Source organism: Ranitomeya variabilis, chromosome 5, assembly GCF_051348905.1.
Source record: "Ranitomeya variabilis isolate aRanVar5 chromosome 5, aRanVar5.hap1, whole genome shotgun sequence".
NCBI lineage: Eukaryota > Metazoa > Chordata > Amphibia > Anura > Dendrobatidae > Ranitomeya > Ranitomeya variabilis.
The window spans coordinates 265,893,433-265,910,004 of record NC_135236.1 but is presented as its reverse complement, the minus strand read 5'-3'; the positions used below and the strand labels follow the sequence as shown (position 1 = coordinate 265,910,004).

The window sequence follows — 16,572 nt, the reverse complement described above, 5'->3', positions numbered from 1 at the left end:
TCCATCTTCTTACATATGTTATAACTTCTATGATGCAGATTGGTGGGGGTGTCTCAAAAGGCTGCTCAGAAGCACTCACTTATGCAATCAACAGCTGTCAGGACTCTGAACATTTTTTATTACCTTTTGTGCATTACTGCCCTTTTCCAAGATGGCGTCTTTGGTCTCATGTGCACTGGGTCTTCCTGCTATAAAACTCCACCCCAGCCTTCAGTCTGTGCTAGAGTATTCTGCCTTGCATCCAGCTCCAGACTCTGGTGACTCCCTGGCTATATACCTGCTCCTGTTAACCTGTGTGGTGATCCTGCTACTCTGCTCTGAGTTCCTGCTGCATACACCAGTTCCAGTAATCCTCCTTCATCTGCTGCTCGTGTTTATTTCCATCTGCATTTGCTGGACATGTAAGCTGTTTGCTGCTCTGCAAGAACCTGAGACTATTACCCTGGCCTCCCTGGTAGAGCTAAGATATTATTATTATTATAACTGCCTTATAAGCATATCTATATGTGTTTTGGACTAAGCAAGGACTTATTTGTGTCAAGTATCCTCAAGAATAATTGTGCTTCATAGACTTTCTGCGTGATTGCATTTTCCTCTGAAGTTTCCTATAGACTGCTGAGCTGCATTTAATATTTACTCCAAGTGTTGTGGACTTGAGTTTCTCTCTGCACCTGTTTGAATCACCGTGTGATAATATAGACTCTACCACTTATAAAACTGTGTCCTGTAGTTGTCTTGTTCCACGCAAAGAGTCTCCTGAGTTATCCCCTATAATTATTACAACAGCACTCAATTGTAACATGAGTGCAGAGAGAGGTGTACGTGATCGATAGTACATCAATAGATCTGTATACTGTTGCCTGCAGAAATGAGTGCGTGCAAGCTATCAGTGGGGGGATTCAGGACCCAGACCCCACTAATCTACATCATGTTTACAGGGTTATCACCTATCAGTTACACAATAAATGTCTTTTCCGGCTTGCCATCTATTTATTACATGCTGTGTGATCATCTCATTGAAGATGTAAAGTCCATCATGTAAACTTCCTCAACCTCATAGTTTCAATGAAAGTGCTGGACAAACGCTCTAAAACTTATTGCTCTCATTGAAATATATCATTTCAAATTCGCACCTTGATCTCCTTCTCGTTTCTATGGGGCAGACAAAGCCCATTGTGATACCACTGGTATTCTGGGGCAGGGAATCCCAGAGCATAGCAGCAAAGACGCACTGCGGTACTGGATTTCACATGTGCAGAGACTGGTTCCGTAACAATAATGGGTGCACCATTCCAGCTAGGAAGAACGGCTCCTAAAACAGAACAAGCACAAATTCTATAGTCACTTTACCCTGTAAATTGTCAAGCCCAAATCAAGCATCCTATAAATGTGTGAAATAACTGAGACCATAGGATTGACGGGAACTCTTCTACTGTCTTACCAGCAGGAATGTTCTTCAGGACTTTCACCTTCACCCAGTTGCTGAATAAAATGCGGTGGTTTTTGTCATTTATTCGACAGATGTACAATTTTGTTTGCCTGGCATGAATGTGCAGATCAGGCTGTGTCGCCCCTGGGATTTCCTGACATGTGGACTGGGGAAGAAGGAGTTTATGTTAGTAGGGATATACCGTAACCTTGTACATACGTTGTGGGCTCAATACACATATATTGTATATATCTATTCATTTGGCACTTGGACAGTTTGTCTCATGTCGCCAAGGAGTTTAACAGTTAAAGACTTTTCTGGGCCCCAAATATGCAAAAATAAAGAAAAGTTAGCCAACTTTGTACATCACCGAATAAAAATAATACATTTTATTTCTTAAAGTTATCTCTATAGGGAGTCACTTTGGTAAGAAAAAAATCCAAAATATAAATGTGGAGAGATAGATTAAAATGGTTTATGTCTATGGCTCGATAGATAACTAGAAAGACACATACAGGATTGGCAACTTGACTTTTGTTTTTTCTGTACAGCAAAAAATCAAGGACAAATAATATTTTTTTATGGACACATTGGAAAACCATAATAAATTATTCTGATTACAGCCCATAATTCTGGTATGAAGACATCAGCTACAATCACTGGAAACTATTAGATAATTGAAGTCATAGTAATCTATATAAGTTTCTTCAGCCTCAAAAAAAAAATCATTAACACCTTACATTTTTTTTTTTAACGGACAGGTATAAAACCTTTTATGCCTAGAGTTAAAGGGAACTTGCATTTTAACTTCCACTCGTCTTGCTTGTATGGTCATAATTCTGAAATGTGAATGTAGCACTTTCACAGGGGAGAAAATCTATTTTTGTTTCAGATAAGCTAGTGAAAAAGGAAGTATGTTTGACACATGCTTGTTCCATGAGGTTAACTTTCTATAAATATACATTGTATGCTATTTATGCAAGCAAATGTGTTGAAATTACCTCCGACTGCATGAACCACTGATAATACAGCAGTGTAGGACCCTGGGCCTTGCAGCACAGGGTGAGGGGAAAGTCCAAAGGAACACAGGCACACACCGGCTGCTCTGTGATTCGGATATCTATGCAAAAAAATGCAGAAGTTGTGTTATTTCCACTTACCGATATCTTAGAAATCAGTCATTCTTAAAATATCATATCATTGATAAGACATAATGTTTCAGTGTGTTATCTCTTTCAGACATGTCTGTGTACTAGATATAGATTGAATCAGTTATTATCGTATGCCAGTAATGTGGTACATGTAACCCAACCAATTTAAGAGTCCAAAAACTAAAATTCTTCTTATTAAGTAACATTCCCCTAAATTGTTACATTACCGTATTTATAAACAGTTTTGAAAAAGTACCAGTTCCACATCTTATTATAGTGTACCCATATGTAAGCGACTCAACATAGCATGCAAAATAGGCAGGACTATAGTCTGTATTGCTAAAAGATTACATTTTATTTATGAGTACAGAATTAAAGAGACAGAAACAAGGTACATATAATTGCATTCATAAAAGGTATAATGGGTACATATAGAAATCAGTAAATAGCCCCCTGAGGAAGCGAAAAGAACGCGAAACGCATGTTAGGGATCACGGCCGAGGTACAGGCAGGAAATATACACTGCTCAAAAAAATAAAGGGAACTCTTACACAACAGAATGTAACTCCAAGTAAATCAAACTTCTGTGAAATCAAACTGTCCACCTAGGAAGCAACACTGTTTGACAATCAATTTCACATGCTGTTGTGCAAATGGAATAGACAACAGATGGAAATTATTGGCAATTATCAAGGCACACTCAATAAAGGAGTGGCTCTGCAGGTGGGGACCACAGACCACATCTCAGTACCAATGCTTTCCGGCTGATGTTTTGGTCACTTTTGAATGTTGGTTGTGCTTTCACACTCGTGGTAGCATGAGACTTTCTCTACAACCCACACAAGTGACTCAGGTAGTGCAGCTCAGCCAGGATGCCACATCAATGTGAGCTGTGGCAAGGTTTGCTGTGTCTGTCCAGAGGCTGGAGGCGCTACCAGGAGACGTGGAGGGGGCCGTAGGAGGGCAACAACCCCGCAGCAGGACCACTACCTCAGCCTTTGTGCAAGGAGGAACAGGAAGAGCACTGCCAGAGCCCTGAAAAATGACCTCCAGCAGGCCATAAATGTGCATGTGTCTGCACAAATGGTTAGAAACCAACTCCATGAGGATGGTCTGAGCGGCCGACATCCACAGATGGGGGTTGTGCTCACAGCCGAACACCGTGCATGATGCTTGGCATTTGCCACAGAACACCAGGATTGACACTCAGGAGACCATCTGCCGCCTCATCAAGAGCATGCCCAGGTGTTGTAGAGAGATCATACAGGCACGTGGGGGCGACACACACTACTGAGCATCATTTCCTTGTCTTGAGGCATTGCCACTGAAGTTGGACCAGCCTGTAACTTCATTTTCCACTTTGATTTTGAGCATCATTCCAACTCCAGACCTCCGTGGGATATTAGTTGTGATTTCGCTAATCATTTTTAGATTTTATTGTTCTCAACACATTCCACTATGTAATGAATAAAGATTTACAACTGGAATATTTCATTCAGTGATATCTAGAATGTGGGATTTTAGTGTTAGCTTTATTTTTTTGAGCAGTGTACAATTGGTAAATACCTGTTATTAATACACTCTTGTCAAATATACTTTTTCTGAGTATAATCCTTTTCAAATGATTTTAGATAATATTCATGGTAAATGACTTATTATACCAGTGCTACTTTATATGTTGTCCAATACATAGGCAGCATTGATGCATTGAACCTTGTCTTATATTATTACTTTTAACATGAATAGATATAATTTGTTTTATATGGCCATACTTGAACATATATTGTGGTATGTTTGATATTATCACCTTAATAGTACCCTGACCCAATTATCAACCTATATTCCTTGGGATCTATTTCCTAACTTCTATATGTACCCAATATACATTTTATGAATACAATTATATGTACCGTACCTTGTTTTTGTCTCCTTAATTATGTATTGGTAAATAAAATCTAATTATTTATAAACAGAAATAACTTGTGTCCTGCTTTTCAACCCACTCTTTCTTCTCTACAGAAGCAAATTAAAGAGGCAGATGAGGATATAAAAACAATCAATGCTGTTTAGCACGGACAGTGCTTAAATGTTTCCATGCATTCTCCATTTGATTCTTTAAAAGAGAAAGAAAGGAAGGAAGAAAAGGAAGAAAGGAAGGCTGGCTTGCTGGTGCGAGAACTTCTAAAACACATCTATCTAGTTAGCAGAGAAATATTCTAGGTTCTCACCTTGAGATGTTTTCCTTTGGGCACAATACAAAAAAAATTCACTGCTACATGAAGCCAACAGATTTGATTGTAAAAAAACTCAAAAATAGACCAAGTATTATTATGCTTTGCTAACCCTACGTTCACATTTGCGGTGTGCGCCGCAGCGTCGGGCGCCGCAGCGTCGCCGCATGCGTCATGCGCCCCTATATTTAACATGGGGGCGCATGGACATGCGTCGCACTTGCGTTTTGCGCCGCATGCGTCCCTGCGGCGCCCGCGTCTGGGCGCAGAGGACGCAGCAAGTTGCATTTTTGCTGCGTCAAAAAACAATGAAAAAAAGGACGCATGCGGCGCAAAACGCAGCATTGTGCATGTGTTTTGCTGCGTTTCGGTTTGCGTTGTGCGTTGCGGCGCCGACGCTGCGGCGCACAACGCAAATGTGAACGTACCATTATATAGCACTATTATATTCCACAATGCTTTACACAGCGTATTATCACTGTCTCCATTGGGGTTCACAATTTAGATTCCCTATCAGTATGTCTTTGGAGTGTGGGAGGAAACCGGAGAACCCGAAGGAAACCTACGCAAAATCCACCGTGCTTCTCACTGTACTGGACCCCCAGGTCCAATACAACCTCATATGATGCACAATAAGGGCTTTTATGAAAAATGCACCTTTTAAATGCTGTGCAAGTAGAATCATGAATGTGCAGGTCTAAAGGTGATGATAACTAAATCACCATCTGGTAAATTCATTTATTGTTCAACATACAAACGCGCCCACAACCCATGGTCCTCATCAGGCTTCCATAAAATCAAAATTAAAACAAGGGCTTTATAAAACCCTACATCTAGGAAATGATACATTCATCCAAAAATTAATTGGCAATTCATTAACACCTTAGTGACTGAGCAAATTTTAACCTTAATGACCAGGCCAAATTTTTGAAATCTGACTAGTATCACTTTATTTGGTAATAATTATTATTATTATTTGATACTTTAGTATCACTCTGGAACACTTCAACGTATAACTGTTTTTTTTGTGACACATTGCACTTTATGTTAGTGGTAAATTTAGGTTGATAGGTTTTGTGTTTATTTGTGAAAACATCCGAATGTTTGCAAAATATTTAATAATTCACAATTTTCAAACTTTCAATCTTTATATCATTAAGCCAGTTAGTCATGCTATACAAAATAATTAATAAATAATATTTCCCATATATTTACTTTACATATATATAATTTTTCAAACATGATTTTTTTGTTGTTGCGATGTTAGAAGGTTAAAAGTTTAGCAGCAATTTCAAATTTTTTTCAAGAAATTTACAAAAGCTGTTTCTTTATGGACCTATTTAGATTTATATGGACATTGCGGGGTCTATATTTTGAAGACTTCCCAAAAGTGATAATATTTTAAAAAGCGCACCCCTCAAATACTTCAAAACTGCTGTCAGGTATTTTTTTTTAACCCTTCAAGTGCTACAAAGGAATTAATAAAAATGCAAATTAAAACAAAATAAATAGTCATTTTTACTTTAAAATGTTTCTTTAGCCCCAATTTTTTCCCTTTTACAAGAATTAGCACAATAAAACGGACCCCACAATTTGTTACCTAGTTTCTTCTTTAGTGTTTGGAAGGTGTAATTGACAAAAATTGACCCCATAATTTGTTATGCAATTTTACTGAACGTGGCTGTACCCCATATGTGGTTGTACACTACTGTTTGAGCACACAGCAGAGATCAGTTGAGAAGGAGCACTTTGGCTTGTGGAGCCCTAGAATAGTTGCGGCTGACATTTTCAGACCCTATAAGGTGCCAGAACAGCAGAAAACCCCCAAAAGTGACCCCATTTTGGAAATTGCACCTCTCAATTAATTAATCTACATCTGCAGAGACTATTTTGTAGCATCCACGCCAGAATTGCAAATATGCCAGTTTAATGCCCATACATTGTGCCCCATACAGTGTAGAGCCCCCCATATACTGTAATGCCCCCATACATTGTGTGCTGCTTGTGCTTCTGGAGACACGCACCCCGTAAGTTGTTAATTACCTTCTCCCCACTACAATAATGCCAAACATGTCGCCACTTACTGTGGTTTAGGCACAGTGGGGCTCAGAAGGAGGGGGCATATGGATGTGGGAGAGCAGATTATTCAAGATTTTATTTGAGGGGTGGAAGCTGTGTCGTTTTTCCAGAGAATTTGTTCTATCAGTAACGCAGGAAAACCCCAATAGTTGCAGAGACAGATGACGGACCTGAGTGGGGGCTGGTTTTGTGCCAGAAAAGTTATGGTTTTTATTGATAACATTTTGGGGTACATAACATTTTTTGATCAGTTCCACAATAAGACTGGATCACATTCTTGTGTTCTACACTGAGCACTTATGTTGGAGTTTCCTTGCAAATCCCACACAATGAGACTCAGAAGAAACCCCTGATGGAACCATTCCTATAATGAGATAGATCGAGACCAGTGATGAGCGAGCATGCTCATTACTTGAGTTTCTCCGAGCATGCCCAAGTGGTCTCCGAGTATTTTGGCATGCTCGGAGATTTAGTTTATGTCAATGCAGCTGCATGATTTGCGGCTGCTAGACAGCTTGAAGACATGTGGGAATTCCCTAACAAACAGGCAATCCCCACATGTATTCAAGCTGTCTAGCAGCTGCAAATCATGCAGCTGCATCGACAAACTAAATCTCTGCGCACGCCAAAATACTCAGAGACCACCTGAGTATGCTCTGAGAAATCACTATTCGAGACACTTTGGACTTTTTAGGTGTTCGCAGAATAGTGGTCGACCACATTTGTGAGCTAAAAAGACACCTAAAATGGCCGGGACAGAGACTAGATGGCTTCCAAAGTGATGCCATCTTCTTCAATATATAGAGTGGTTCTGTCACGGTTTTTTTCTGAATCGCGTTTTTAGGGATTTACATGGAAATCCTTATTTGAGTGCTCAGTGGAGACTTCGGGATAAATGTGAACCTAATTCTGATTTTTGGGAGGCAGAGTGAACAAATGGACAACAGTACAAAAATAGTTTTTACTGTTATTTGTGTGTGGCTAACCATGCGATATAAGTGATAAGATGCTTTATTTTTTGGGTCGATGTGATCACAGTGATACCAGATTTATATAGCTTTTTTGGTATCACACATAAAAAATGCATTTTTATAAAAAAAAGTGGGTGTTTATTTGCCTCCAAATTCTGAGAGCTGTAACTTTTTTATTCTTGACAAAGCTGTATATGTGCTTATTTTTTGCGCAACGAGTACCATTATGTTGTACAAAACATTTTTTGATCACTTTTTATTCAGATTTTTAGATGCAGAATGAACTAAACCCAGCAATACAATTATTGTTTTTATTTATTATATTGTTCTCACCTTTCAGCATGGTTATACATTGGAAGAGCCTGTGGACATGTGGGAAACATCACAGATGGAACATTCCGAAGCATTTCTCCATTGTATCAGAATGGGTAGCTGGGGATAAAAGAGGTCTGTTATCAGAGAGCATACAATGCATTAAAGGGAATCTGTCAGCAGATTTTTTCTATGTAATCTGAGATTACTATGATGTAGTGGAAGAGCACCTGTTCACAGCGATGTGTCACTCATTAGATTGTTTTGCTGTTTCAATACAATCAGTGTTATATCAGCAGGAGATCATAAGTAAAGGACAACTGGCCTCATGCCTCCTAGTCCAACCACAACCCCAGCACTGATTAGCAGCTCTTTGCCACTATATAACGTAGGCAGAAAGCTGTGGTATGGGTGGCCTTATATATGCAGTCTACTACGTCTGGGTGTCGACCTCCAGTAGACGCATACTCCAGAAAATGATGCGCAATAAAGCGCACGTTCGCTCTGCCGGCACCATTTTACTCTATAGCCCTGTCGCTACATGGGCACAGTTCACACCTCCACCAGACTGACTCCAGCACTAAGCCATCACACCTACTACCTCTACATTTGTAACAAAAACCTTAGTTTAATTTCCTTGGCTTATCTTTAGGAATGATCACCCCATCCATAAATGTCCTGTTGTAATATCTCTTAAATGTTGCGCTCTTATCTTATTAATTCACTTGTAAACCTGCCTGAAGAAGGAGCCCCTGTTCTGAAAGCTTGCAAATATATATTTTCTGGTTAGTTAATATAAAAAGCATCACTCCTATAATACTTTTGTACATTTTAGGAAGTAGAAGTATTTACATCGATTTTTCTTCCCAACACAATACAACAATATAATTTTTTATTGGACGTCACAGATGTTGATTTAGCAGTATATATTCCCAAACTCCTTTGTGGTTTATGTTTAATTCAATGAATAAATCTTTTGCTTCACTTTAATGTCTGTTCTCTATATACACTCCTCAACATTGAAAATGAAACATCATGAAGGAAAAGTTGTGGAATTATGGAAATCACAGGATTGATAGACATATTATCGATATGCAAATGGAAACAAAATTTGCAAAAATATTGAATAATTCAGTATCCAGCAAGAGCGACATGCGCAGAAATACAAGCACCCGCATGCCTTGGCATGGTATCAATGAGATAATTAATGGTTATCTGAGGAATGTTCTGCCAGGCTGAATGCACTTGCAAAGCAAATTGTCAAAATCATCAGATATTAAGATTATCACAGATGTGCACAATGATGTCCAGAGACCTTGCAAGACATGGTAGCACATTTTGGCCCCACAGGCTGCTTACAGTGCTATGAGAGGAGGGGAACAGATAAAAGGGATTGTAATGCGACAGAGCTAAAGTCATCTGTGCTCTAATCTCTTTTCTAATCATGCAGGAGGTTAGACCAGGAGACCAGTGCTGCATGAGTACATCTCACTGAGAAGCCTAAGTTATTTTGGGGGGGTGTTCTTTTTCTGCTGTGTTGCTGCCTGCTTATGATTAGATAAATACAAACCACACAAGGAACCATTAACAAAAAACTGCCATGAGGACCTAAAGCCATGTGGAAAGGTCCCAGACAGAACATTGAAAAAGGACACGTCAGGATAAAGCAGAATTGGAAGAAAAGAGAATTTGGAGCAATACGGTCCAGATAATAATTTAAAAAGTACAAATGTATTACATCAAGCATCATCAATACAATCGTATATGTACATGTAACATAGATTCAGTATGATAACATTACAAGAGACAAATTTAAATAAGAGATCAGGTAGAGAATGGCATGTGCACCCTAATTTCATCGAGCAATTACATAGTAAAGTGCATAGTGCAGTTCAATAGCATGAAGGGCAGGAGTAGGCTATTAAGACAGTCATTACTGTATAGCACATTGGTGTTCTGAGGGCACTGCGAGCGCGGTGGGAAGTATTATTACACTACGCGGATGCTGAAGTGCTGGCTTTTCTTCTATCTATCTAAATAATATATATACATATGTCATCTGTATATATGTATTCTATGTGTATATATCTATTCTATTCTAACCCGTCAGTGTGATTTTACTGTACGCGGCAGATGAATTACCGGCTTCTATTTTATCTATCTTATATATATATATATATATATATATATATATATATGTATAGCTCATGTTAAAATCGCATTGCAATCACACTGCATTCGGATGTAAATCGGATGGTAGGTGTGTGAAATCGGATTGTACTCACATTACACTCGTGCGACTCTCAGCATACGTTTAGTGTGACTCCGGCCTTACTCTCTCAATAGACTTCAATAGGCATCTGGTGTAATTTGATCCTAACTGAAGACAAATCTGAATATCGATTTCAGCAGCTTTTAAGAGTGAATGATCCCACATCCAGAGACCAATGTTTATGAAACTATGACACATGACTTCCTTTTTACATAAGTACAGGAAAAAGTACTACATTATCTGCTAATTTTGGAACTTCTTCTTTCCACTCCACATTCCTTTACATTTGTGAACCTTAGAATGGAGAATGTGATATTAGGGAACTTTTAACCAAAATGTATTTGCTCTATTACATTTTTGAGGGCCACAACTATGTAATACGCATTGGATTGCTAAAAAGGGGATTCCACTGATTCTAGCAGGATCCACAGATGTAAGGTTTGCCAGATATCTTTACACATTTACTCAAACTTGAATCAGTCATAATTCAAGAAGTTGTCCAGTACTTGGACAACTTCTCCTACCCCACGCTTAGCTTCCATAAAGTAATAAAGCTTATATTCACCACCCGTGCTAGGGCTCTTATAGCGGTGCTGGCACTTGCGGTTCCGAAGCTCCTGACACGTGACACCGGCGCCCAATCAGGGAGGGTGTCACTGTCTCTGCTTCCTGTTGAAATAAGCAGGAAGAGGAAGTCCGAGATCAGCTGCATCCCGGACTTCCTTTTCATGTTCAACTTGTCTGAAGACAGAGACAGTGACCCCAGTAGTGATTGTCAGAACAGTCGCGGGACCGCAAGTGCTGACACCGAACACGTCCAAGTAGTGGACAACCCCTTTAATTTTGCTGGATGATTCTATTGTCCCCTGCCGTCCGAGAGATGAAAGGTATCAGAGAATTGGAGAAATTCCTATTAATAAACATAACTTATGATTTATTTTCTGTTTAATAAACTATTTTAATCATAAAGAGATTTTTTCTTATGTTTAGATTTCTGTCTACATGAAAAAACAATCTTTATAATACGTTTTTAGAATGGCCATTAGACTCATCGTAAGTGGCTGACTCTTGTTTTGAGAGAGTCAGGAAGGGTGGAACATTTGCTGACAGCTCTGCTGTATTGCAGGAAACCTAGATATATCAATCCTATAATTAAGGCCCCTTTCATGATTTTGTCTAACGTGTTCTATCAGTGTCTTCCACTGATAAAACATGCACCCATTATAGTCTTTTTTTGTGGACCAACTGTTCGCAAATAAACCCCCAAAAATCGGAGACATGCTCATGAGTCACAGAACAATCTAACCCATGCAAGTCTATGGGTCACACTGGTAACTCCCGTTCATTTAAAATAAGCTCTGAAGACAAATTTCATAGTCCTGAACAGATCATTTACATACAAGAAGAACATGGATCTCTCTGGAATAAAACATTGAATTGCCGATTTCAAGGTATTGTTTTATTCAACTTTCTATGACCTACATGCCCACATAGAAGGCTTACGAGGGTTGATCCTACTGACAGATTCAATTTAAGATATAACCTCAATCTTGCATCTTTCTTGTAAGCCAACTTGATGTAGATCTATGGGGGTGAGACATCTTAGCCAGAGGTGTAACTAAAGTGAATGCAGGGATTGTGGTCGTACGTGGCTCCTGAAGCTTTGGAGGCCCCAAAAGGTCTCTTTGGACCATATGAGAAGACCAATACTTTTAACAGCCTGGGATAGATGGGGCCCTGTTAGAAATTTTGCTCTGGGGCTCACTATGGTCAGGTTACAGCATTGGTCTTGGTCTTAACCTTTATTTACTGTATGATTCATCCCTTTTAGGTTACCCATGATCAGACCCACGCCCATCTCAGCAGCTACCTTAAATATAACTTCAGTTGACGAGCGACGTTCATGACAACGAAGGTTAATAGAACAGTCTCTCCGAGAAATGAATCTGCCAACTGCTGAGTGATGAGAATTAACAAAAAGAGCCAGGAGATTAGAATACTTAGAACGGTTTGATGTTTTCCAGGTTGCCGTGATAACCTTGTGGAGTGATGACAATATAAAGCTAGTGACCTGATTCCTGTTGAGAAATAAGAGGGAGTATTGGATGCCTATGCAAAGCAGGTAAAAGACAACAATTGGCACATGATGTTATCGGTATGTGCTAATGGCGGAAGTTGCCATCCTAGGAATAACTACAAAGTATATAGTCCAGATAGATGAATAAATAATGTAGTTCAGTCTATTTTCCTGCAGCGCTCACCCTGAGGAAGGCACAATAACCATAAGGCCTTCTTCACACGTCCATTATTTGTTGCCATATGCAGTCAGTTTTTAAGGACCACAAATACGGACATTGGGACACCCATTGTAGTCCATGGTGGTGTGCACGTCTGGTTTTACACACGGACGGTGTGTCTGTGTGAAAAACCCACAGACATTTCAAGTTTTTTGCACAGCATGAACAAAATGCATGACTCACACGTACACACTGATGACGCATGGATGACATCCATTTGTCATCAACGAGACACGTACCAGGGCCTGGGAACAAGAAGGCAGCTCTCATCATTGACTTCTGATCATGCTGAGATCAGTCCTTCTCTAAATACATACTATTAGAAATTTCCTGCTCTAGATTGCTTAAGATGGTTAACTGATCATGGATTGAAATAGGATTTTCAAAAATCCTATTTTTTTTCTGGCATGGGTAAAATTGTCAACTACCTCTTAGGCCTCCTTCACACGTCCTGGTGATTCCTGTACAGGAAAAACCAGTGCTGGTGAGATGCATGGTCTGTGTCCATGTGCCATCCATACTGACATCCGTGTATCCGTTTGCTGTCCGTGTGTCCGTGTTTCACATCTGTGTGCCATGTATTGGTGCCTAGGAAAAGCAGTACAGTTCGCGCTGATCCCAGCTCTCATCATTGTCACCTGGTCTCCCTGAGATCAGCACGACCAGGCGACAATGATAGGAGTTGTATTCAGCAGCAGGTACCTCCTGTGTAAAATAAAGAATTAAATTAAAAAAAAAGCCTCAGTGAGCGTGATAACATGATTTGCAAGAGCTGACATCATTGCCAACTCTCTGCAAATCTGGCGCATGCGCTCGGCTTTCTCCAATCACATCATTGCGCCAATGGTTGTAGGTTTCCCAACTTCAGAGGCGCACTGTGCACGACCAGGAGTGCAGGGTAAAAATGTGCACGTATTTGAAACATATACTTGTGTTTTTTTCCAATTTATTTGAATTCTTTGAAAAATGCTGCAAAAACGCTGAAAGAAATACCATGCTCTGGATTTGGAAAAAAAACCAAACTCTTTAAGGCCGGGGTCACACTTGTGAGTGTGATGCAAGAAACTCGCGCGAGTCTCTCGCATCAATACCTGACACTGCCACCGGCACTCGAGACCGGAGCGTTCAGCTGCATAGAAATACATGCAGCCGCACGCTCCGGACCCGAGTGCTGGCAGCAGTGCCGGGTATTGATGCGAGAGACTTGCACGAGTTTCTTTCATCATACTCGCAAGTGTGACCCCGGCCTTATTGTTCAAATCTGCACAGAAACAATAAGTAGCTTGTTCATGAGATTTCAGTACTGTAAAGTGCAGCTTTTATTTACAGTTGAAAAATGTGGGGCAAAAATGCAGAGTGTGAACAAGCCCTTGGAGTAAAAAAAAAATAGCATTTGATGTTGACAAGCATTTGTTCTAATATTTCTTACAGCAATCTTATAGCAGTGATTTCTGCTAGAACCAGAAGCTCAACGTGATCAAACTTTTTTAGCTAGAGGTGCACGAAGCAGCAGGCTTGTCCTAGTTCCACCCTGTGGTATGTTATCGCTACCTGAAGGTGCTGCACGTATTGTGTCACGCGACCATCAGCTGCCTGAGGCTCTGCTAGCCTTAACTGGAAATTGCACAGTCCTTTGGAGTTCCCATAAGTGTGTTGCGGGGGAGCATTTTAACTGTTTAGATGACTTTACGACATCTCTATACACACTGCAAAGTCATCTATTCTCCAGAAAGGTAAGGTGCAATATTTGGGAGGCACCACACAACTAATCAGAACACTTACAGGTCATTTTAAAGCGAACCTGTCAGCTTATTTTTACCCTCCAAACTAATGTACGGTAATCTATGTAAAGTCGCTTATGTTAATTAAATCCATACTTTGGGTTTAGAAATCCTTGTTTCTGTTTTTGAGAAATCCATCTGCATGACAATGCACTTCCAGTCGTCTCCCTATTTCCCCATCTGCCGCATGCCTCCTGTCACTGACTGACAGGTCACTCTTGTCCGCCCTAACCAAGACCTCACGCAAGCACATCACTCCTTCTGATGACGTTGCGAGAGCCAGACTATCAATCTGCGCATGCACCACCTAAGGAATTGAGGGCACATACTCCAGATCTCAATTAGGGGAAACAACTGAAAGGTGGGGAAATAGTGAGAGAGGCCGGAGAGCTGTAAGTGCAATGCCAACCCCGCTGCACTTGTGGCTCATTTGCATAAAAATTTGCCAATTGATTTCTCAAAAAAGGAAACAAGAATTTCTAAAATAAAGGTATCAATTAAATTAACATACACAAACTTTCCATAATTAACATTAATTGGGGTGTGACAATCTACTGACAGGTTCCCTTTAACAATTTGTGACATTTTTTTTTCAAACCAGTAAGAGAATAACCCATAGCAATTTCCAACTTTCAGACAAATAGACATTTTGCTAATTTTGTCCATTCGTGGATTTTTTCACCAGATTATCTGTATTTAGTAAACACCTGAAGTTATAGCCCAGTCAGGTTTCAAGTACCGTAAGTCTTTTATTTTCCTTTTGTATTCTACCAATAATTTCAACCATACTTTAAGATTATGGAGTGGAGTATGGAGTAGACCAATGGACATGCAGTCAGGGATTCTTGAACATTTTGTACCTCTGATAGTCAAGACACTTTTCTCTCTTGACATGTACAAATAAAACCTAAAGTTCAAAATTTAAAAAACAATTTGTTGAACACCTATACTTCTTTATTTTCTGAACGTAGATATCAGGCGCATTTTGAATTGAGCTGTGCTGTTCTGGATCTGTACATGTGTATATTTATACATATGATTAAACTCATCAGCCTTCTATATGGTCATTCCAGTCTTTGGCATGAAGGCTGTATATTATGGGTGCATGGAGATATCCCAGCCGGTCTCTAGGTGGATATGTGAATAGTAGTGTAGCGGTAATCCAGCAGCTAGTATAAAGTTATTTAAAAAGAAAAGTTCTTCTGGGCAAGTATGCACTACAAAACCCATCCGATGAAAAAATAAGCACCAAACGCGTCAGTGTGATACACTCATAAGTTGTTTTTTGTAGAGTGTGCCTGCACAGAAGAGCTGTTTTTTGTATGACTAGTTACATAATTACATAGTTACATAACTTAAAAAAAGACCTAGGCCCATCAGGTTTAACCTTTCTCCACCAATTATACATTTTTGTCACTAAATTATCAAAAACCCACAATGTACTAAGGAAATCATCCAGCCCTTTTTTAAAAAGTTGTTATAGTGTCTGCCATTACTAATTAAAGGGAATCTGTCACCAGGTTCTTGCTACCTCATCGAAGAGCATCAAAATGAAGGAAAAGTGACCCCGATTCCAACGATCACTTGGTTGGTGCAGCAGTTGGGACACAGAGTTCTTAGATTTATCATGTAGCAGAGCTCAGAAAGCAGCTCTTGCCCACACCAGGCTCTGTATGTACATAGTCTATAGACACGGAGCTGCTTATCACAGGAGGAGGCGGAGTCATACCAGTGCTCAGGTGCAGCTGTTTTCCAGCACTGATAATGTCGTGGTTATAAAACCTTTATTGTAAGTAAATAAAAGCACATAGATTGATAAGTAACACATCCCTGAAATGAGCACTTTAACCCCAATATCATGCTGTCCTCAGATTACACAGCCACAACCTACTGACAGATTCCCTTTAAAACTGATGTTTTAATTTCACGCAAGGTGCTATATTATCACTATGCTATTATTAAAATCTTTAACATCCAGCCATCTCCGGAGATAAAAAGAGTTGATGGGTTGGGAAGTCACATCGAACTTGTATTAATTACCTATTCTGC

General features: G+C 39.7%; 1 protein-coding gene across 2 annotated transcripts in view; it reads right to left on the bottom strand.

Moving 5' to 3' along the window:
- Positions 1–16,572, bottom strand: part of LOC143775732 (mucosa-associated lymphoid tissue lymphoma translocation protein 1-like) — a 64,306-nt gene that overhangs the window by 41,484 nt on the left and 6,250 nt on the right. For both annotated transcript variants that reach the window (XM_077264222.1, XM_077264221.1), the window contains exons 2-5: positions 8,195–8,293; positions 2,431–2,549; positions 1,442–1,595; positions 1,134–1,312 (exon numbers count right to left, since the gene is read on the bottom strand). In XM_077264222.1, the coding sequence (XP_077120337.1) occupies positions 1,134–1,312; positions 1,442–1,595; positions 2,431–2,549; positions 8,195–8,204 (462 nt within the window). In that variant the 5' untranslated portion in view covers positions 8,205–8,293. The remainder of the gene's footprint in view (positions 1–1,133; positions 1,313–1,441; positions 1,596–2,430; positions 2,550–8,194; positions 8,294–16,572) is intronic.